The sequence below is a fragment of the Prionailurus viverrinus genome, chromosome B2 (genome assembly GCF_022837055.1).
Source record: "Prionailurus viverrinus isolate Anna chromosome B2, UM_Priviv_1.0, whole genome shotgun sequence".
NCBI lineage: Eukaryota > Metazoa > Chordata > Mammalia > Carnivora > Felidae > Prionailurus > Prionailurus viverrinus.
In genome coordinates this window covers 91,000,044-91,022,775 of record NC_062565.1, presented here as the reverse complement: position 1 = coordinate 91,022,775, position 22,732 = coordinate 91,000,044, and the positions used below count along the sequence as shown (strand labels likewise).

The 22,732-nt window shown below is 34.4% G+C and overlaps 1 protein-coding gene across 1 annotated transcript in view; it reads left to right on the top strand.

Moving 5' to 3' along the window:
• Positions 1–22,732, top strand: part of ASCC3 (activating signal cointegrator 1 complex subunit 3) — a 361,738-nt gene that overhangs the window by 181,065 nt on the left and 157,941 nt on the right. The window contains exon 14 of the mRNA XM_047858492.1: positions 7,555–7,689. Within this exon, the coding sequence (XP_047714448.1) occupies positions 7,555–7,689 (135 nt within the window). The remainder of the gene's footprint in view (positions 1–7,554; positions 7,690–22,732) is intronic.

Below are 22,732 nucleotides of genomic sequence, written 5' to 3'. Positions count from 1 at the left end.
TACTTCCTTGAGTCATATTTTCTTTATCACCATGTATGATATATATTTCTTTATAAAAATCCACATTTTGCACAATGATAGCCTTCTCTCTGTTCAGTTTAAAAACTTTCTCTAACACAAAAATAATTTCTTAAGTACACACTTTTAGTGGTATCATTTTTTTCTGAGTCTTGAAACAATTTTTTATCTTAATATATGTTTTATAATGAGGTTGTATTTTGCTTTTCCAGATATTCCTGCTCCTGTGTCCATATGTCTGTTTCTGCCAAAAATCTGTATTTACCACCCTTTAGATTTATTCTCTGTACCTTTGACCTCTGTATACTTTACCTTGAAATGCTATTTATTTTCTTCTACAAGAATACCTGTCTTTTTTTCTTAAAGCATTTCCAGGTACTCTAAAAAAATAAATAAATAAATTTGTCACTTAGATCAGAAGTACCACCATCACTGACCTTGTAAGTACATTGTTAAATATGTTTCCTTCAAGTTTTTACTTTGACACCATAAATTCCTTAGCAATAAAATAATCATATCAAATATACTAGTATATTAAAATGTTTATTTATTTTTGAGAGAGAGAGAGGTGCAGAGAGAGAATCTTAAGCAGGCTCCATGCTCAGCTCAGTGGAGCTCAGTCCCGCAACCCTGGGATCATGACCTGTAAAACTATTAGGGCTTATTTCAGTGGGTAAGACAATACAGAGTATACAAAGGAAACATCTTTTTATCCTCCCCACTCCCATTTTCATTTTGGGAGGTATTTAAGTTGGTGGGTGTCCATCTAGAGCTCTAATTTTAAACACACATACATCCTTTACATATATACTTAGAATAATACTATGAAAATTGTTCTTCAACGTGTTTTTTTTTTTTTTTCCACTTAGCACTGTATTATGGGCATCCTTCAGATCTGTGTGTCTGTATTTGTGACAGCAAAATCTAGTGATGTTTGTGCCTACTATTGGATTACCAGAGCCACACAGTGCTACTGAAGTTCACCACCTTTTCAAAAGTTTATGACTGGGGCACCTGGGTGGCTTAGTCTGTTAAGTGTCCAACTTTGGCTCAGGTCATGATTTCACGGTTTGTGAGTTCGAGCCCCACATCGGGCTCTGCACTGACAGTGCAGAGCCTGCCTGGGATTCTCTCTCTCTCCCTCTCTCTGCCCTTCACCCACTTGCATGCATGCACTCACTCTCTCTCTCTCTCTCTCTCTCTCTCTCTTTCTAAATAAATAAATAAATAAAAACGTTTATGTCTGTTTTTACGTCCTTGTCTATGATTTTCTCCGAAGCCACAGAGAAAAATGCTGATAGATTTAAGAAAAATAACTGTTTCCATTCTAAACAAGATTACATAAACAAAGTCAAAAGATAAAGTGTAGACTAGGACAAAATATTTACAGTATAGAAAAAGACAAAGCATATTATCTTCTTCCATCTACAAAGAATGCCTAACAAATTGATAAGAAAAACATCTCCAATAATAAAATAGATAATACTCAGAAAAAGGAAATAGTTAAATGAATAGTCATATATATTTGACCCAACAATTTCACTCTGTAAAATTATCCAAAAGATATATTCACAAATTTGTGAAATGGCTTGTGAACAGTTATTTGACAACATTGCTTTAAATAACAAAGATTGGAATCAACATAAATGTCCATCAGACAAGGACTGGTTAATTAAGTTATGGTATTTCTAAGTAACATTACAATGCAGATGTAAAAAGTACACGAAGAAACTGTGTGCTGATGTGAAAAGATCTTCAGATGATCTGAGTGTGTTCAGCTGTCCAGCACTGGCAGGCCTAAAATGAGAACTCTGTAATTACTTGTAGCATCCCTCCATAGATGTCTCTTGGGTACACAGCCTGCAGAACCAGACCTTTTAAAATTGCATTTACCTGATAACACAGATGTGGTAATATGGCCAATCAAAACTATTTTGTGCCTACATGCTCTTGTGTTACATAAATATATCTGAAACGCATCTGTTGTGGCACTCCCCGTTAGAACTACAAAACACAGAAAATGATTTGACTGTGCTCTCCATCCTCCCAAAGATATTGGAATGTTCTAAATGGGTGGAGGAGAAAGGTTTTTTTGTTTTTGTTTTTGTTTTTTAACTTACAGTTGGATGGATGACTTGATGCAGGGCTTTCAGCTTTTGATGCAACATGCATCCAAATCACCTGCAGGGCTTGTTGAACCAGGTTGCTGGGCCCCATCTTTGGAGTTACTGACTCAGACCTGGTATTGGGCTGTTAGTTTGTAGTTCTGATAGGGTTACAGGGGATGCTGCTGCTGCTGTTGTGGGGACCATGCACTTTCAGAATTTGTTTAGGTCATTACGACTTAATTCTCTTGAGGAATCCAGGTTAAGAAAGTTGGAAAGAATTGAGAGCAAGCCACGTTATAGGCTGTGCCAGTTAGAATGAAAGCATAAACGTCTAGGACATAAAACTTCTCACCCTCAGAGGCCTCATTCTTTAACCCTTGCAAGAACAAATACCCTATATTAAAGAATGTCATTCTTCAGCGACATTTTCCATGGAACATCTGTCTGCCATGTTGTCTATGTTTTTCAGATATTTCCTGCCCAGTCTTCCTTCTTAGTGGAAATTTCTAGGAAACAGTCTTTGATTCAACATTTCACAGTTAATCCTTGCCCTCTTTCCTCCTGTTTTCAGATAATCTCAGGTTTAAATATTCCTTTTATTTTTTTACTTCCCATTCATCTTGCACAATACCTTCACAAAAGTTGTTAAAGGATAAGTGGTCTTTTAAATTATTTTGTGTGGTGTTGGATACATACACACTTGCATAAATGAGGAATAAATAGTTAATATAGGTGTCAATTTATAACAGTCATTTACTGATCTCACCATTCAGTCTTTTAGGCCAAATTCATTTTATTGTTTATTACCCCTTCAGTGGTGTTGATACTAACTAGTTCTGACAGAGTTTTCTAAAGTTCCTGTAAAAAGAGTGTTAGCATCTCCTTGGAACATGTTAGAAATGCAAAGTCTTGGCTTGCCCCAGACCTACTTAATCTGAAAGGGTGGTGGAGGATAGGAGCAGCAGTTGTGTTTTGAATAAGCCTTCTGAGTGATTTCGAAGTATTCTAGAGTTTGAGAGCTATTGCTTTACTAAATGCAGCGTTTTCACTGACATTATATACTTCTATTTTTATAATAATCCCATGACACTAGTGACTATCTGTGGACTGGAGGAAATAAGAATCAAAGAGATTTTTTTTGTTTTTTCTAAATCACATTGCTCTTTAATAATGCTTCAAAGTAGAATTTTGGGAATTTTTCAAATAACATGTCCTTCTTTCCTTTGAATACACCAAAACAATATGAGTTACTTAAGCATTCTAGTTTTTTGAATGATGATTTATCTGAGCTTTCATTCTTTCATTACTTTTAATCGTCATCTCATGTGAAGAACACATCTTTGGCAAAGCAAATAACAGAGCCAGAATTCAAATTCACTTTCTTTCCTAGTCCAGGACTGATTTCATTTTGTATATTTAAAATAAATGGCTTTTTAAACTAAAAACAAATATAATATTTTTAAATGTATTAATCTAACAAATGTCAAGTAAAAATGTAAACTGTTTTATAAAGCAATTAAAATTTACCAATGTTGTTGGCTTGAATCTATTGTTGTAATCTTATTTTAATGGCATATGCCCATTTAACTGCTGTTTGGTTACCAGTAGTGTTTAAGATTAATTTGGAGTTATTTCTGCCAAATGAAACAGTGCTGTCCTCTCTGTTATAATTTTCATATGAGTCTATTTAAATTAATTAACCAAATTAACAAACCATAAAATCAAGTATGTTATAGGACCTAAAACCTTGTAATGGCTTCTGTTGGAGCCTCTAAACAGAAAATTCTTAATAATAAAAAGAGTTTATTTTACTGAACAAGGAGTGATGGATCATTTAATAAAAAGAAATTGCCACTTTAAGTTGTAACTAATATTTCTCTTGGCTGCAGTAGAAAATAATTTGCAAAATGATAAGTTGACAAGTCAGAATGAAATAATTAATGAAGATTTAGGGTCATATTTTATTTTCCCTTATGTTCTTCATATCAACAGGATTTACATAATGTGGCATTTGAATTATGGAGAATAGAAATCTGGTTGCATTATAAAAACCCATCTGGGAAATGATCTTGGGGCTATACTGGTTATATGAAATACCTTCATATTTCCTAATATTTCATTTATATAGGTAAATAAACATAGGTTATTAGGGAATTTTTAAAATCATCTCTGTAGTGGTGGTTTTATATATGTTTCCTTTTAAACTTGTTTTAACTCAGAAGAAGAAAACTAAGTTGGTGGTCATTATTAACCAATTTCACACAGTAGTGCAATGGTCATCTCAAAAGTTGTTAATAATTCAATTTTTAGACCTCATCCCTAGATATTCTTACTCAGTTGGTTTTAGGGGAGGACTCAGAAATCTATTTTGATGAGCACCAGCAGTGATTCTGATGAAGAGGTCCTTGGGACTCAGTGTAAGAAACTTTTGAACTAGAACATACTTCTTCAAGCTAACACACTAAAATTACCAAGGATAAATATTTTAAATACTACTCCATCCATCCTGTACCCTGCTTCTGTAGCCAGGTAGGGCTGATTACTAGTGATTCTTTCTCATCAACAGTAGTATAGCCATTCTGAGCCTTGGAACATATGTATCGTATCCCTGGTGCTCAGTACATTGTTTGGTACTCAGTAGGTACTATGTAAATACAGTGCAATGGATGAACAAAGGAGACCCACCAGCTCCATGTTTAGCATTCCTGTGTTATCCATACTCCATGTGTTACTGTTTTCTCTGCCTCCTTAAATTGTACATGCCTTTTACGTAAGGGACCATGTCTTGTTCATTTTTATATTTCTTCTTTTAACAGTATTATACATGGCTGCTAAATACTTCATAAAAATATTTTGTGCTTAAATACATCATACTAGATTGTCATCTCTATGAGGGCAGGGACTTTGGCCTCTCTGTTTTGCAGTTTTCTCAGGGCTTGATAGTAATTTTCAGAATTCTCAGAAATATTTGAATTAATTAATTAATTAATTAAAAATAATTTCATTTTAAATGATATTTTCTTAAATTTAATGTTAGGGGTTAGTGAAGCTGTGTATGTGATAAACCTTAATTTTATATAAGAGGGAAAATCTGCCTTACTTTTTAAAAAGAAACTCACAGTTGGAAAACTTTTTACAAGAGACAGAATGGTAGAAGATGAGAGATTCTGAACTGGTGAAGTTTATTATAGTTAACAGAATTTGCTATCTAACTTAGTATTAAACAACTTATGTCAATAGTGCTGAAAAATATTACACTGAGCTTAAATGACAGTCTCTTGACATCCTATGAAATAAAGACATTTCCCCAGAAAGCTAGCAAACCTATCAAAATCAGATTTTTTGGGGGTTTTTTTGTTTTTTGTTTTTTGTAGTTGAAAATAAGGAAAACAGAAGACTTTTCCAAGTATTCATGAAACTTACTGAAATAAATTTTATTAGTATGCTCTTTAGAGAGATTCTTATGGTCACATTTTTTTAAAAAACACGTTAGTATCAGCACATAAGTTAGAACTCTGACATAGTATAAAAGCTGAAGCTTTATATCCTTAATGGCTGTGATTAACTAATGTTAAATCTCCCTAGGTGACTTGTGATACTTGTTTTATTGTCTCTAAACGCTTCAGGAGTTTTTCATTGAGGAACTTTGGGTCTTCTCCAGATGATCTACCCTCATTGACTTTGAACACATTCCAAAAGAATATTAGTAATTTAAGCATTCCAATTTCTTTGGTGATTATTAACTATGATTTTGCTCTACTCTGAATTTTAATTGATGTGCCATATATGGAACAGTTTCTTTGACAGGGTTGTAGATGTAAGATGATTATGGGTAAATTAAACACTGTGTGCTCTAGATCTTTGTCAATCTGTCTCCTTTCTGGCCAAATCCCAGGCTTCCCTCCCCTTTTCACTTTTACTCATTATCAAAATGACCTTCTCTTTTATTTAGGGAAGCTAGCATGAGTCTATCCTTTCCCTGACTAAAACCAATCAGTTGCATATTTTTCTAAATGTGTACCATGAAAATAAGACCAAAGTTCTAGCCTCTGGGAAAACATAATTAAGAGATAAATATGGAGAGATATTGAGGGAAAAGCAAGAATTACGACCTCCGTGTTGTTGAGGCCTACGGGGCATACCATGGTAACTCCAGAGAGATTGAGAGGTCTCAGTTTGGTTGGAAGCTGGGGTTAGAATTTGTCTTAATTCCACCCAAAGCACCCACACTGCTGATTGTCCTTAGGTTGTATGTTTCAGACTATAATTAAAATGTCAGAATTACCTGACATTTTCATCATATAAAATTCAAAAAGATCAATTGTCCATATGAAAGAATAAAAACGACTTTTGTTATACTAATGGCTCTTTGGGAAGGCTGTGTCCAGCTGAATGTGGGAGTAAATGGAAGCCAAAGGCCAAAGAAGAAAAGATAGGAAGGCGAGAAGGCAGGCACCGCTAGGCAGCAGATACAGTGTTCATCACTCTCTTATTTTATATTCTTCAGTTGCATTGACATTCTGCCTGGTGACTGTTCCTGAAAGTACTTTTTTCCACTTCTCCTTGACAAAGCACCCAGATACGTGACTTCCCTCTAATTGAGATTTCCACAGTCACTTTTTGAGTAATTCCACAGGAAGGTCAAAAAACAACAGAAAATTCCAGATGCCTCTCTAGAAGCATTTTCGTCTTCAGCAGTTCCCTAAACTCTATTTTGAATGGTTGTTCTTAGACATGATTTTGTCCAAGGAAGAGTGTTTTTATTGTTTTCAATTTCTTTAAACATCTTTACGATACTGGAAATTTCACTGATTGTGGGGAAACAAGACTTTTGTATATTTTTTTTAAAAAAATTTTTTTTTCAACGTTTTATTTATTTTTGGGACAGAGAGAGACAGAGCATGAATGGGGGAGGGGCAGAGAGAGGGAGACACAGAATCGGAAACTGGCTTCAGGCTCTGAGCCGTCAGCCCAGAGCCCGACACGGGACTCGAACTCACGGACCGCGAGATCGTGAGATCGTGACCTGGCTGAAGTCGGACGCTTAACCCACTGCGCCACCCAGGCGCCCCCGGCTTTTGTATATTTTTATAGTCTTGTCTCCATAATATATGATTGTACTCATGAATCATGTGTTCAAAAGAGAAAAGCACAAATTAAATTCCATGCTTTATATAATCCATTAATTTCAGTTCTGACTTATGCCAATGTATAGATTAACAATGTGTAAAGCCTTATCATTGAATTTTATTTAACTTGCCTTTATCCTATATACACTTTGTTCTAAAACAAGGAAATGTTGGAGAATTCGTAAACTGGGGGTTATATTTTGAAAAATTAATAGTTTATATATAGTGATTTTCAGACTGGTATTAAGCTGTCTCTTAATGAATTTTAGTACTAAATAAACTGTTTTCCTTTATTTTAGGTGATGGTGTTTGTGCATGCTCGAAATGCTACTGTAAGAACAGCTATGTCTCTAATAGAAAGAGCAAAAAATAGTGGTCAGATTTCCTGCTTTTTACCTACCCAAGGAACTGAATATGGACATGCAGAGAAACAGGTAGGAAACAAAAGATGGCAAGATTAAGAACTAAAGCATATAATGTGCCAGATATTACAGATATTTTATATATGAAAGATCTATGGTCTTTAATTTCCAAGGAGTTGATTTTACATATTTATCATGTTATAATCTTTCCTTTTCTCTTGATATAATGATCTTCCAAAGGATCTTCCAAAGGATATAATGTACTTCCAAAAGTACACAAATGTGTACAATTATCACCTCTATCTCTATGATTAGAATTGTGTTTAGTCCTACTCTTTAAAATATAGTTAAAACAGAAAATATTGTTAAGTTCCATAAAATATGTTAACATCTAATAGGATTATTATTTAAAAAAACTAACATTATTATTTTTTAATTTCTCAGTTTTAATTTCTAAGGTTAATATGAACACATGAAAACTGCACAAACCAAAGCTCTTAAGAGAATGTGAAAGTTTAAGGGCGCCTAGCTGACTCAGTCAGTAGAGCATGCAACTCTTGATCTCGAGGTTGTGAGTTCAAGTCCCACATTGACTGGAGTGATTACTTAAAAATATGATTTAAAAAAAAAAGTATGTGAAAGTTTGAGACCCGAAATTTTTACAACAAATGCCTTGCTGCACAGTGTTTGGTCAAAGGACCTAAAAAGCCTGGGTCCTCTAGAAATGCAGAGAACCTCAGGCCCCATACCAGATTCACCAAACCATAATCTGCATGTCACCTCAATCCCCAGGTGATTTTATGTGCATAACAGTTTGACAAGCACCTCTCAAGGTAATTTGAGTATTGATGGTATCTAGGATTTTCACAGATTTCATTTAATTATGTGAGATAATGATTTAGATCAAGAGTGGATAGACTACAGCCTGAGGGCCAAAGTTGGCCACCTGTTGTTGTTTTTTTAATTAAAGTTTTATTAGAAAATAGCTGGACTCCTTTTGTTGTCAATGGCTGCCTTTTTTTGCACTATGAGGGGAGAATTGAATTGTTGCTGCAAGGACTGTGTAGCCCACTAATAAGCCTAAATACAAGGCCCTTTACAGAAAATGTTTGCCCAGATTTAAAGCTGTGATAATACATTTTCAAATAAAATATTAAAATTTTCGGGGCGCCTGGGTGGCGCAGTCGGTTAAGCGTCCGACTTCAGCCAGGTCACGATCTCACGGTCCGTGAGTTCGAGCCCCGTGTCGGGCTCTGGGCTGATGGCTCAGAGCCTGGAGCCTGCTTCTGATTCTGTGTCTCCCTCTCTCTCTGCCCCTCCCCCATTCATGCTCTGTCTCTCTCTGTCCCAAAAATAAATAAACGTTGAAAAAAAAAAAATTAAAAAAAAAAAGAGAAAAAAAAATATTAAAATTTTCAAATTTTCAAATAAATTTTCAAATAAAAAACTCAGTGGACATAAAATGACAGTAACTTCAAAGTTTTTTATATGCATAAGATTTAACTGATATTTACAAAACAGCTGCTAGCTGCCAGATATTGTACTATATATACACTTTCACATTTATCATGTTAGTAAGATGTACTTAATGGTTATGACTGCACTATGAACGCCATCATTTTATGTTGATATTTTAAATTCTGCATATGATAATCTGATGTCAGTTTTGAACATCAGATTCTTTCAATTTAGAACTATAAAATGTGTTCATTTTCTTCATTTTTTCTGCTTAATAATATTTTCTATTATATAACACTTATTAAACAGCTTTGTAGTCTTCCAGTTATTTATTAATTATGAATTTATGAGTGCCTTTAAAAAGGTTGGCATTCATAAGTCTTCTTTCATTTCTTTGGAAATAAAAAGCAACTCGATTGTGTTTAAAAGCCAAGCCTTGAGAGCCACCTTGTGGCTTTCTGGTTACTTCATTCATACCTCTCAGTTCTGAGAGCTATTGCTATTGTAAATAATGTCAGTTTATTATTTAATTTCTATAGTAATAGTGCTTAATATTTATCAGCTGTTTACTTGTGCCTGGCATTTTCATTGCTGTATAGATAACTCATTCAGTCCTCACAGACCCTGTGATGTAAGTCTGTATTTTTATTATACCTTGATATGATATATGTGTAAGTAATTACAAAATAACATGAAATATTGAAACCATATAAAATAATTTATATAGACACAGTTTCAAATAATGTTTATTTAAGGCATTGTCACCAAATAGTTTCAAAGGTCATTATGCTTAAAAAAAAAAAAAAGACCTGGAGAAATGAAAAGTTTTAATACAGTTAAGTAGACTAGAAAATCTCAAATCATTTTTGTTATACCTTTTTAAAAATATTTTGATTTGATTTGATTTTCATCCAGTCTACCTATTGTTATTGGATTTTTTTAAAACAAAAATGAAATTCACAAACATTCATTAAAAAGTACATGTTTTCAAGGAACATTATCCTGTTCATCATTATATTCCTAGCCTTTCATATAATGTTTGGCTGATAGTAGTTACCCCCAGATTACTTTTTTTGTTGTTGTTTTTGTTCTTCTGAGACAAACATTATAAGAGACAGCCTCACTTTGATTTTCTCATTTGATCTGCACCACTATTCTGTCCCTTAGAGATTCTTATCCCCACTTTATAGATAAGGTAACTGAAACTGGAAATAATTTTCTCAGAGACGACCATGTAACAAGTAGTAGAGCCATGATTGGAATCCATCTGACTCCAAAGACTGCCCTTTTTACCACTCTGTATCCTAAGCATTCAAAACCTAATCCAATCTGGGACTTTCTAAAGCATTTAGGGCTTTTTCTTTGTTTTTTTGTTTTTAATAAAATGGAAGAACATTTCTTCAGTCCGACCATATCCCCCATTTCTGCTAAGGAGAGATTCAAAAAGCTGGCCCTTCTTCAGTGAATATGATTTTATAACAAAAGATAAAGTAATCTTTCTGAATGCTTTATCGAAGCTCCAGAATTTTAGATTGTTTTTCTAGTGCTAGTTGTATGCTTCTTATTTCTTTAAGTTCCTTTTGAACTTGGATGGTATTAACATTCTAGCAATTCTGCGGAGCTATTGTCATGATGGGAGGAGATATTCCTTCCCATGTTCTTCGAAAAATGGAAAATTAAGTACTCAGAACATTAAAATAAAATTAGAAGGTAAATTTGCTGTGGTGGTACATAGAAATTTAGCCTCATGACTCCTGTTAATGTAAATACAGCTAAATCCCTACCGTGCCACACTAGTACTTTACCCCTAAGTGTTTAAATGTAACCGTCTCAATTCCTGACATAGCGATTATGGTTTGTAAAAGCATTTCTTTACAGCTTTATTCAACACTGTATAACTTTATTTGTATAAATAATAAGTAAAACTCCATGGAGGTATTCTCCTTTTCTTTGTGTGTGTGTGTGTGTGTGTGTGTGTGTGTGTGTGTGTGTGTAATAAGGCTATTTTTTGCCATAACCACAACTAAAAATGACTCTTTTCTTCCCAGTAAGTAACAATATATTTTAGATTCCTCATATCATTCCCATCTTTAATATAAAATTTAACCCCCTATGAAAAACCAACTATATTTCCAAATTGTCCACTGAAACAAGGAAATAGGGAAAGGAAAGGAAAGTATACCTTAAGCATAACCTATGGAGATGGAGGTTGTGGCTCTCTATGGAGAAGGTAGTATATCAGGAATTCCTAATGAGGCCCAAAGCAAGAGGGCACGTTAACAAAAGGTCTGGTTCTGATGTGGCCTCTAGAAGCCCTGTGTCCTTAAACACATAAATATTTCTTCTCCACCTCCTCCTCCTCCTCCTCCTCCTCCTCCTCCTCCTTTATTTATTTATTTATTTATTTATTTATTTATTTATTTATTTATTTATTTAGAGACAGGGACAGCACAAGCAGAGAAGGGGCACAGAGAGAATCCCAAGCAGGCTCTACACTGTCAGCACAGAGCCCAATGCAAGGCTAAAACTCAGAACTGTGAAATCATGACCTGAGCCAGAAACCAAGAGTCAGATGCTTAACCGACTGACCACCCAGGTGCCCCAAACACCTAAATATTTCTGAAATTTACTTTCTATTCTATCAAATAGAATAATAATAGGGTAAATAACACCTATTCTGGTAGTTATTGAGAAACAAATGGAATGCTATATGAAATTATTTTGGAAACTGAACAATGATAAAATGTTACATGTCATATTATAAAAATCTACTTTTAAAAATATGTATTAATAACTAAATTTTAAAATGGTGAAAGGGAATAAACAATATGAGTAATTTTCCCTAATTTACCCTGCATATTTTTTGCTCTCCTGCACAAAGACACTTTTTTTTTTTTAATTTTTTTTTCAACGTTTATTTATTTTTGGGAGAGAGAGAGACAGAGCATGAACCGGGGAGGGGCAGAGAGAGAGGGAGACACAGAATCGGAAACAGGCTCCAGGCTCTGAGCCATCAGCCCAGAGCCCGACGCGGGGCTCGAACTCCCGGACCCCGAGATCGTGACCTGGCTGAAGTCGGACGCTTAACCGACTGCGCCACCCAGGTGCCCCCACAAAGACACTTTCTTAAGAAACCACTATTTTCTGTAAGGTACAGCATACCTTAAAGGAATAGTAGCAGCTTACATTTATAGAAGTGTATCATTAGGGATGCAGATATTTTCATTATTAAGCTATTATTTTCAATTATGATTTAATTTCAAGTTGAATGAATATTTCAGTTAGAATCTTCAGATTCTGTTTCACTTGCAATCTAAGCCAACTAAATTCTTTCCTTAGGGACAAGTTTTTAACAGGCTTTAAATATTCTAGTAGTGGGATGGGTATTTCCACTCACCCCTGTGCAGTATTTCTCTGATTTATGGGTAGTGATATGTGGTTGGATTTTTTTACATATATTAGGGATATTAAGAGTTTTTCTTATACGTAGAAATGGTTTATCATACAATAAGCCTCATGAATGTAGTTATTAAAAATATCTAATAAAAATATCTATTAAATATATTTAATATAATGAATCCAATAATAATACGAAAAATCCAACAATATGTTCCCTCAAGCTACTTCAGGTGTCATTTTTTTGACTTCTTTATTATTATCCAAAGCTACCAACTATTTCCTTGTTTTTTTTCCAATAGGTCAACTTTAACCTTTGCCTAAATTAAAGGAATTTGACTTTGATATAAGTTATCTGATACTTAATAGCTTTATTTATTTCTGCTTTAGCAGTTTTACAGTTAGTATAGCCAAATAAAATTAGAATTTTCTCCTCTTGGCATAGATGATATCTATTAGCTAAAGACAGTAGCAGGTGCCTGAGAGCCCCCCTTTCTCTTATTTTTAAAGTATACATAAAATATTTATTTTCTCAGAGTTTATTCTTTCCTTAGCCATGTCAACCTCTTTCCTTTTGGAGGTTAATGTAGTAATTCTACTGTTGTAGAATTGCTTGTAACCACATAGAAAGAATGTCAAAAGTGTATTAATATTTTTAAATAAAACCAAAGAAAATTAATTAAAAAATAGAACTGAATGTTTAATTGCATTTTGGAAAGCACGAATATTCTGTTTTCAAGGGGAAGTAGCCTCTTGTACAATAAAGGCTTTGGATCCACACAGACCTGAATATTAATCTGGACTCAGGCACTGTAACTTTTTCAATTTCCTTGAGCCACAATTCCATCATGAACAAAGTGGCAATGCTACCTAGATCTTAAAGTTTTTGTAATAAGTAAGGTAACATACGTTGCCTGATACACAGTAGACACTCTGTAAATGGTTACATATGTACTTTGAAGGAAGAGAAGATGACAACTTTAATTAATGACAGATGTAACAACGTTTACATTTTTAGCTTTTGGACAACAAAAAATAATACCTTGAATTGTAAAAGGGAGTAACAGGTTGGGGGAAATATTGGTAACTACATCTTTTTATGTGGATCTACATCTTTATATGTGTGCTTATTAAGTTTAATAACTAAAACATAAAATTTTCAGTAAGTAAATGGGCAGAGAAGAAATAAAATAGGCAAATTGGAATAAAAAATTATTGGATAAATCTTGCAAATTCAGACTGTATACTCTTAATCTAAATAAATCTTTAAAAGCTAAAAATGAGAATACCCACTTGTAAAAATGATTCAAGGTTTTGGTACATTCCTAGGTTTTCTGTGGCAGAAAACCACAATCCTTTAAAAAGAAATTTTTAATCCTTTAAATTTTCAATCCTTTAAAAATCTTTTTTTTTTTTTTTTTTTTGGTAATATATGTTAAGAGCCACGCTTCCTTCTGGATCCTTTAACCTTGAAATTCTAAACCTGGGAATCTTTCCAAGGACATATTAAAAGGAAAAGTAATATAAACCAAGAGTTTTATTCCAATACATTATAATGAAAAAATTCAACATAAATACCCAACAGTAGGGGAATTTTAAAGTATGAACAGCAGTTCAATTAAATTTTATATAACTATTGAGAACAATTATTTTAGAGTATACAATACGTCCAATTCTAAGTTAACATGTCAATTTTAATTGATCAAATTTCCTGTGCCATTGAAAATAAGTAGCTGAACACAGTGGAGTTTCTCTATCGTTAAGACACAGATGTTGTTACAGTGTCACAGTGGATTTAGAAATAATACATAAGGAAAGCAAAATATGGTCAGTAATGTAAGAGAAGAACAAACCATTCATAAAAAAGTAGATTAATTCAAAACAGTGATCTTGTATTTCAATATGCAGCAATAAAGGTAAGGAGCATTTGAAGGAAAGAAGAAAGAGGACGTGAGCAAAGGAAACCACTGGATCTGTTTGGACAAATAGAAAAGTGTTCTCTTTTCACTATTATGTATGATGCATGAAGGGCCAGGCACATACATTTTGGTCAGAATGTGAAGGACCTTAAATTACATGCTTAAGTGTTTGGACTTTATGTGCACTGAGAAGCTTTTGAAGATTGTGGAAGAGACAAGTTATATGACCAGAATTCGGGTGCTGAAAAATAGGACTCATTTTCCTTCAAGCAGGGGGAAATCCCGTGGGCCAGGCATTCATATCAATGTAGTCTAATATATGGCTCACTTTGAATAAACAAGACTCTTTTTAAGGGACATAGAAAGTAATGTTGGATTTTTTTTCCTGATTTCTTTTGTTATTACTTTTAAGTAAATTCTGATTGCAGTAATTTTTGTTCATGTACTTGAAGATGTATTTTAGAAGCATAGAATGAATTTCTTACAACAAATTTATATATCTTGTTAAGTAACCATGCTGTTTTGGAAAACTATGTTAATTGGAATATTGTTGTTCTCTCATTTGAAAATACTTTAGTAGGGGAAGCACTCTAAAGACATATAGATTACATAACTAGGATTATTAAATCTCTAGATATACAGAGATTTATATTGATAAAATTTAAGGATCAAAATTACATTTCACAGTGTGATTTTTTTTTTTAGATGTTATTTCAGCGTTTATGGCCAAATGGGTATAATGGATATAAAGAATGCAATTTTAGATGAGATTTCTCTTTTGCTAATTAAGGTACTATTTCTGGAATACTCTTATTTCTATATAATTAGGTTGTAGTAATATCAGGGTAGCCTCTGTGGGAACCAAGACCATCTTTCAAGGGATATAACATGGACAGAGCACATTTACTTCCTTTCTCTTAAGTTAAAGTGAACAATTAGTACAGCCAGAATGACATATGAAAATTGGTTATGGGGAATTAGATTAGTCTGTGTCATTGTGAATTGATTATATACCTATGAGCCTCAAACTGTTTTTAGTGATGGCCACTCAGTGAATATTTAGTGAATGTAAGCTAGTTAACCAGTGACTGTGATAGATCAATAGGTATCAAGCTAAGTAAACTCTTCTGTCAACCTGTTTAGAGTGTATTGAGGAAGACACATGTTGTATCAGTCAGGATTCAGTAAAGGAAACAAACCACTCTCAGTGCATTTTAAATAGAACAGAATCTTGCAAGAAATTAGGTACTTACCAATGTTGGTAAGATTGGAGAAGTAGAAGTCAGGGGGCTACCACTGAAACTGTTGAATTGAAGAACCAGCTACTGTGATAGTGATCTAGAAGTTGAGAAGCCACAACTGCTGCTATGCATGTCTTTTCAGTGTTCATGAACACACTGGAAAGCCAAATTTTGAGCATATGATACATCTATTATAATTTTCAGCCCTCATTTCTCCAAGATCTTGCTTACCAGGAAAAGACAATAGCAGGAAGATAGTTTTCTTTTAACCTCCATCATCCAGATCTTGCACACGGGCATCTAATTAGCAGGATTGATTTTTTTACATCAAGAACCCTGACTGCAAGAAATCTGGAAAATAAAGGTTTTACCTTCTGGCCCGTGTAATACAGGAAGGCTTATTGAAGGAGCTGATTAATACTCTCTGCTTTAATTGAGAATGGAAACTATTTAGGAAGAAAGAAGTACCTGCTCCTTTACTCTTACGGAGTTTATGCTCTGGAAGGACAGAGTGATTAATCAACCAATTAAATAATTTATTTCAATTACATGTGTAATAAAAGGGATAAAGTTGCTATGGGAAAACAAAATTAGGGGATCTGATCTAGACTTATGATGTTAGAGAAGGCTTGGCTGAGAAAGTGACATTGAAGCTGAGATTCGAAGGTTAGGAGGTCACAAAGCAAAGGACAGCAGAAGAATGTTCTAGGAAAAGGTTCTGACAGCAGAAAAGCAATAGCACATTGAAGGAAGTGAATAAAAGTCAAAATGAATAAAATATAGAAGATGATGGAGAGTGGCAAATGGCATGTTTGTGGCATAAGATGAATCTATGTTATAGGCGAAGACCAGATCATGAGGACTTTATAAATCATGTTACAGATTTGCTGTTTTATCTTAAAAACAATGGATTATTATTAGCAGAGTTGAGGAAGGAAGGGGGTATGATCATCAGATTTGTGTTATTAATAAGATCATTATACATGCAGGCAAGGCTCTAAGAGGGTATTGGGAAGACCAGTTGAAGATGTGGATTCACTGGGGAATATTTGAGAAACAAAATTGCTAGGACTTGGTGATTAATAAGATATGGATGATTGAGGAAGAGATCTAGAAGTTTTCTGGCTTCTAAAAGATGTCTGGCTTGCGTTGTGGTGTAGGTAGTTGGGTCATTTGTGAAGGAAAAGAAGAGTGGAAAGAGTTAGTTTGGAGGAAAGGGTGCAGATCTTGAATTCTGTTTGGATATGCTGAGTTTTCAGTGCCTAGATACTTAGAGATGTAGAATAAGTATTGGATAGATATGAGTCTGGTATATCAGAAGCACAGTCCATTTTGGAGTGGGAAAACCATGGGAGTGGATGTGAGTGACAAAAGAATACAGGATCAGTTTCAAGGAATTCTAATATTTAATGATTAGATAGAGGAGAATGAGCCAACAAGGGACCCTCTAAGACATTGTCCTAATCCAGGGGAATATACTGTCCTAGAGGCCAAGGAAAGAGTGTTTCAAAGAGAACGAAGTGATCATCTATACTGAGTGCTGCTGTGAGTGGTCAAGTAATATGAGGGGCTGCAAAATAATCATTGTATTTAGCAAGATGGAAGATACTGGTGACATTATTTAGAGCATTTGTTGTTGTTGCTGCTGTTCACATAGTGGAGAGCAAAAAATAGATTAAGTTGGCTGATGAGTGTAAGAATAGAAAATCCAAGTACAGGCATTGATTTTGAGATGTGAATTTATATAAGTAAAAGGGATGATAATCTAGGAAATATGAAAGAGTACCCAGATGGGTAGACATATTATTTTCAAGGTGGAAGTGATATGTTTGTATTTTGTGGCAACTATTCAAGAGAGAATGAAAAGGGATTGAAATTGATTGATTACTCATATAGAAAATAAAAGGGATTACAGATAATATGAGTCCTGAGAAATAGAGAGAAATGAAATCCAAAGAACAAGTAGATTTTCCTTATATAGGAGTTAGGGTACTCCTATTATAACAGGAGGGAAGATTTAAAAACTGAGTTCTGATGCAAATAAGTTTTAGGTATTTGGCAAGAAGATGAGGGCTTTACTCTGGTGTATTATATTTTTTTATGAAATATATATTAAGGTCATTTTCAGAATCAAGGATAATAAGATGGTTAGAAGTTTGTGGAGGAAAAAAGAAACCTAATATAAATCTTGTGAAACATGTGAAAAGAAATTGACTGTAAAGACATTTCAGAATTGCTGTCCAGTGTTAAGGGCTTGTTGAGATTGTGATAATGGATTTAGAGTGGTCTTAAGTTGCCCCTGTATGTAATTTTTCTTAAGCACTAGCCACCTTGGATTATCCAAGTTTGGCATTTTGCCAGTCAGATATGACAAAAGGGCAAATAAGTTTAAGAAATTGGCAGGAGTGTGGTTAAAATGTTGAGCTCTGCTCTCTAAGCAGGAGAAAGAAGGACTAGGGTGGAGGGGTGGGAGCAGGTGCTGCTGATGAGTAGAAAGAAAGTAGAGGAATTGTAATCTCAAAGTGCCAGTAATGATAAAAAATGGACTTCGAAAAAATAGCTGGGCAAGCTTGAAATACAGGAAGCTTTGATCAGAAATTGAGGTGTTTGTACTAATGATTTTAAAAGTGGTACAGTTGTAGATTGATGACAAAGCCTAGAAATAATACCTGATATGATTGAAGTGGGACAGAGGAGATGTCAGTGGAAATGAGGGTTTCAGGGAACTGAAGGGTGAGTGTTTTGGATGTCCGCATGAAAAATACTGTCACCTAGGATGATGACAGGAATTGGGATGGAGAGAAAGACTAGGAGCCATAGGTATCAAGTCTTCATTAGATAAGGTTAAATAACAGGTGACATAGTCAGATGGACTTAAAAGAGCAGGAATTTTTACAAAAGTCGAGTACATAATTGACTGGAAATGGTAATGGGGAAGAGAGGTATCATCTCCCACCACTTAACAGGGATGGATGGGAGACAGAATCCATAAAGGAGAGTCAAGTTTCAAGTTAAGCTGAGGTAATAGAAGAGCTTGATATAGTCTGCTATCACTGTGTGGCAGTTCCAGAGAGTAGAGCGAAGAATTTCATACCCTAAGGTGGAGAAGTAATAGAGAAGGTAAGGAATTCAGTCAAGAGCAAAGAAATACCAAGTATCGTGGGGACATTAGTATAATAGAGGATTTATTCCCCATTACCTATTCCTATGCCAGGTGTCAATCAGAATCTGAAATTAAGGCCCTAAAATTTTTAACATGATCCCCAGAAATTCTGATCATAGTCAGTTGATCTAGTGACTAATGGACCTTATCCTGAGAACAGGGATGGGAGGGACGATGGATTTCCTCCTACAGCCTCATGGAGGAAGGAGTATTACATGACTTGGTATGGATGTCAGAGAACCGATTTTAGATGCCTTGGAGAATAATGTTTAAAGTGGAATAAGAGCTTTGAAAGAGAGAGAAAGATAGGGGAAGATTGCATGTATATCCCTTAGATCTCTAAACTCCTTTGTCCAAAAAGAAGCCAGGTATTGGTTTATGTTCCTAAGTGAGCAGGTCCACTGTCTCATGCTGATTATCTTTATAAACATTGAATAATAAAAATAGCCCTTAACCGAAGATGAGGATTTTTTTCTAATATTAATAATTCATACTCACTAATTGTGAGAAATAATGGCATCATTTGGAGGAAGATATTTGCCTCCTGGTTAAATTTTAGTTTTTATAATGGCAGTTAAGTTATTCTTCCTAATGGATTTGATATTACCCACATTAAAGCATATCTTATCAAGATAAATTACCTCAGAAGGCTTACAAAGGTCACTGTAAATTAGGCAATTTTTGTCATGCTTTTCACCAAGGGCTTGCATCAAAACTGAAGTTGTTGTGTGGCTCCTGTATATATTTTGTCTTACTGGAAAAAAATTTTTGTTTTCCTTTAATATCCTCAATTGCTTGTTAGTTTTGGGGTTTTTGTTTTGTTTTGTTTTGTTTTTTCCTTTTCTAATCACGGTTTTCATTCCTATATTTGTTTTAGTGGATGTCAGCTCAGGAAGTGATCACATTTTAACCTTACTCATTTTTATTTATTTATTTAAATGTGTATTTATTTTTGAGAGAGAGAGAGAGAGAGAGAGAGAGAGAGAGAGAGAGAGAGAGCGAGCGCGCAGAGGGGAGGGTCAGAGAAAGATGGGGACAGAGAAGCCAAAGTGGGCTCTGTGCTGACAGCAGAGAGCCTGACGCAGGGTTCGAATTCACAAACTGTGAGATTATGACCTGAGCCAAAGTCAGGCGCTCAACCAACTGAGCCACCCTAGGTGCCCCTAACCTTACTCATTTTAAAAAGTACTCACATTGCCTTTCCATCTCATGGGTAGGAAAAAGATATGTAAGGTCATGGAAGGAAGCTCTACATATTTTCACTGAGGGAAAATATGTGTGCTAATGAATTATCTTAGCAGCTGTCCATTCCATTCTAATTTTACTGACTCTAAAGCCCTTTATGGGAAGTTCATTTGTGAAAAGTGGAAATATAAAATCTGAGGAAACCAAGCTTAAACAGTGTTTTTTTTTTAATGTTTATTTTTTGAGAGAGAGACAGAGCATGAGCGGGGAAGGGGCAGAGAAAGAGGGAGACACAGAATCTGAAGCAGGCTCCAAGCTCTGAGTTGTCTGCACAGAGCCTGACATGGGGCTCAAACTCACGAACCACAAGATCATGACCTGAGCCGAAATCGGACACTTAACCAACTTAGCCACCCAGGCACCCCTTAAATAGTTCTTAAACTATGCACCTGACTTCCTTTTTTACAGCTCATGTTCTTTTGTGTTGTATTTCCATGTGTAGAAACACTTTCTCCAGTTAATATAGTATTGGATCTCAAATGTCTTCCTTGGAGAATCCAATGCTCTGTTCAGAGAATGTGAACAGGATGAATTATATCTCTGAAGCTATTCAGAGGTTAGCAAAGCCTGGACTCCAGGTAATGCTCGCCCTGGGAAACCAAATGGAAAAACAGTGGTTATTTTGATACATCAGAAAGCAATAGTCATCTTGTAACAAAAAGTGTAGCTCCATAACTCATGGTCTTAACCATCTCTCCTCAATTCATTTCTCCAAATTAAATTCCTGTTTAAAAGCTCCTATATATACATATATAGGAGCACCCAATGTGGTGCTCAACTCATGAACTATGAGATCATAACCTGAGCTGAAATCAAGAGTTGGGACGCTTAGCCGACTGAGCCACCCAGGCGCCCCAAAAGGCTTTATTTTTTTTTAAGGGAGGACTTTGTACAAATACACACAAATATTGCATGTATTTACATGTGTGTTTTAGTGTAAACAGATTTGGTCATGTTATAGTTTATGTCTCTTGTAATAATACATAGTAGAGATATTTCCAATTCAACTGAGAAAGACTGGATTCTTTGTTTTAACAACTTCATAGTATGGCACAATGTGCACATTATCTTAATGCATTTACCCAGTCCTATCTTGATGGACACCTTTGTTTCCAATTATTTTTTATTGTAAACAGTGCATGGTAAACATTCTTGCTCATACTCTTGGCAGCTGCAGTGATATCCATTGGGGAAATCCCTAGCCATGGAGTATTATCCATCAACATGGTGTATGCATTTAAAATTTTGGTGAATGATCTCCAGTTGCCCACTAGGGAGATTGTTCCAATTTACATTTCCTTGAACAGTAACTTCCTCCCACATAACTTTACCAGCACTGGGCAGTGTCAACATTTTTAAGTTTTAAAAAATGGTACTTTAATATCATTTTGACCGACAGTTCTTGAATTTTGAGTAAAGCTCAGCATTTTCCATATTTGTCCACTTAAATTCCTTTTTTTATAATTTTCTTATTCATATTTGTGGTCCATTGTGTGTGTATTGCATGTGCTGTCATGTGTTATAGACATTTTTTCCTAGTTAACTTTTGATTTTCATTTATGAATATTTTTACCTTATGGAAATTATTTACCAATTTACGTATAGTCTTTGGGCTTTGTCTTGCTCATAAAGGCCATACCTACTTTATCCATATATTCCTCCAGCCCTTTTTAAATTTAATTTATTCTTATTAAATCTTTGATCTGTCTGGAATTTTTTCCATATAGTATGGACTCATCATCTTTTTCTGAATACTCCCTGTTTCTTCTGTTGATTTTAATTTTGATATAACATACAGAATTCTCGTATTTGCTGGAGTCAATTTCTGGACTTTCTTTTTTGTTTCATTGATTTTGCTATTTCTTCTCTGGTATCAAACTGTTTTACTTACTCTGTTGCTATAATATTTTTAATACTTGGTTGAGAATAGGCATCCTGATTATTCTTCAATTTTAGGTATTTTCCTGAATAAATATACAGGTTTACTTTGCAGGGTGAACTTGAGTATAACCTCCAAGAAATCATGTTCATTTTTTAGTTGAGTTAGTTTCTTGATTATGTTAAGTTAGTGAGAATTGGCATTTTTGCCAAGTTTTCCTATCTCAAAAGCAAAGCTTGTGATTTCATTTCTTCAATATCTTAATATAAATGTAATTATAAGTATAGTATCATTGAATTCTGAGGTTAAATTGTACTTAGTTTTGGTGTATTATTTTAATGCATTGATGAATCCTGTTTTCTAAAGTTCTTTGCCATTTGGATTGATATTCATAAAAGAGTTTCTCTGTTATATTCTGTTTTCTGCTTCTTTATCAGGTTTTAATATCAATGCAATTTCACTGCTTCTGTAAGATTAATTCTGGGACTTTTATTTCTGTGGTCTGGGCCTCTTAATAGTATTAGAATTAATTTGTCTTTAAAAATAGGAAAACCCAAATGTTAGATAGCTTTTAAATTTTCTTCCATTGCTTTTATTATTTTACAACTTCTTATCACTTCTAGGATAAATGTTATAACATTTTTTTCCTAGAAAACCATCCATCCCAAACAGTTTTTTAAATGCAGTGTATTGAATTTTACAAAGTACCCTTTTCTGATTATTTTAAACTGTGATATATTTCTGAACATTTTTTTTTAACATTACTAAGATTTTGTCTTTGTGCTCATGCTGTTGTGCTTGTGTACAACTATCT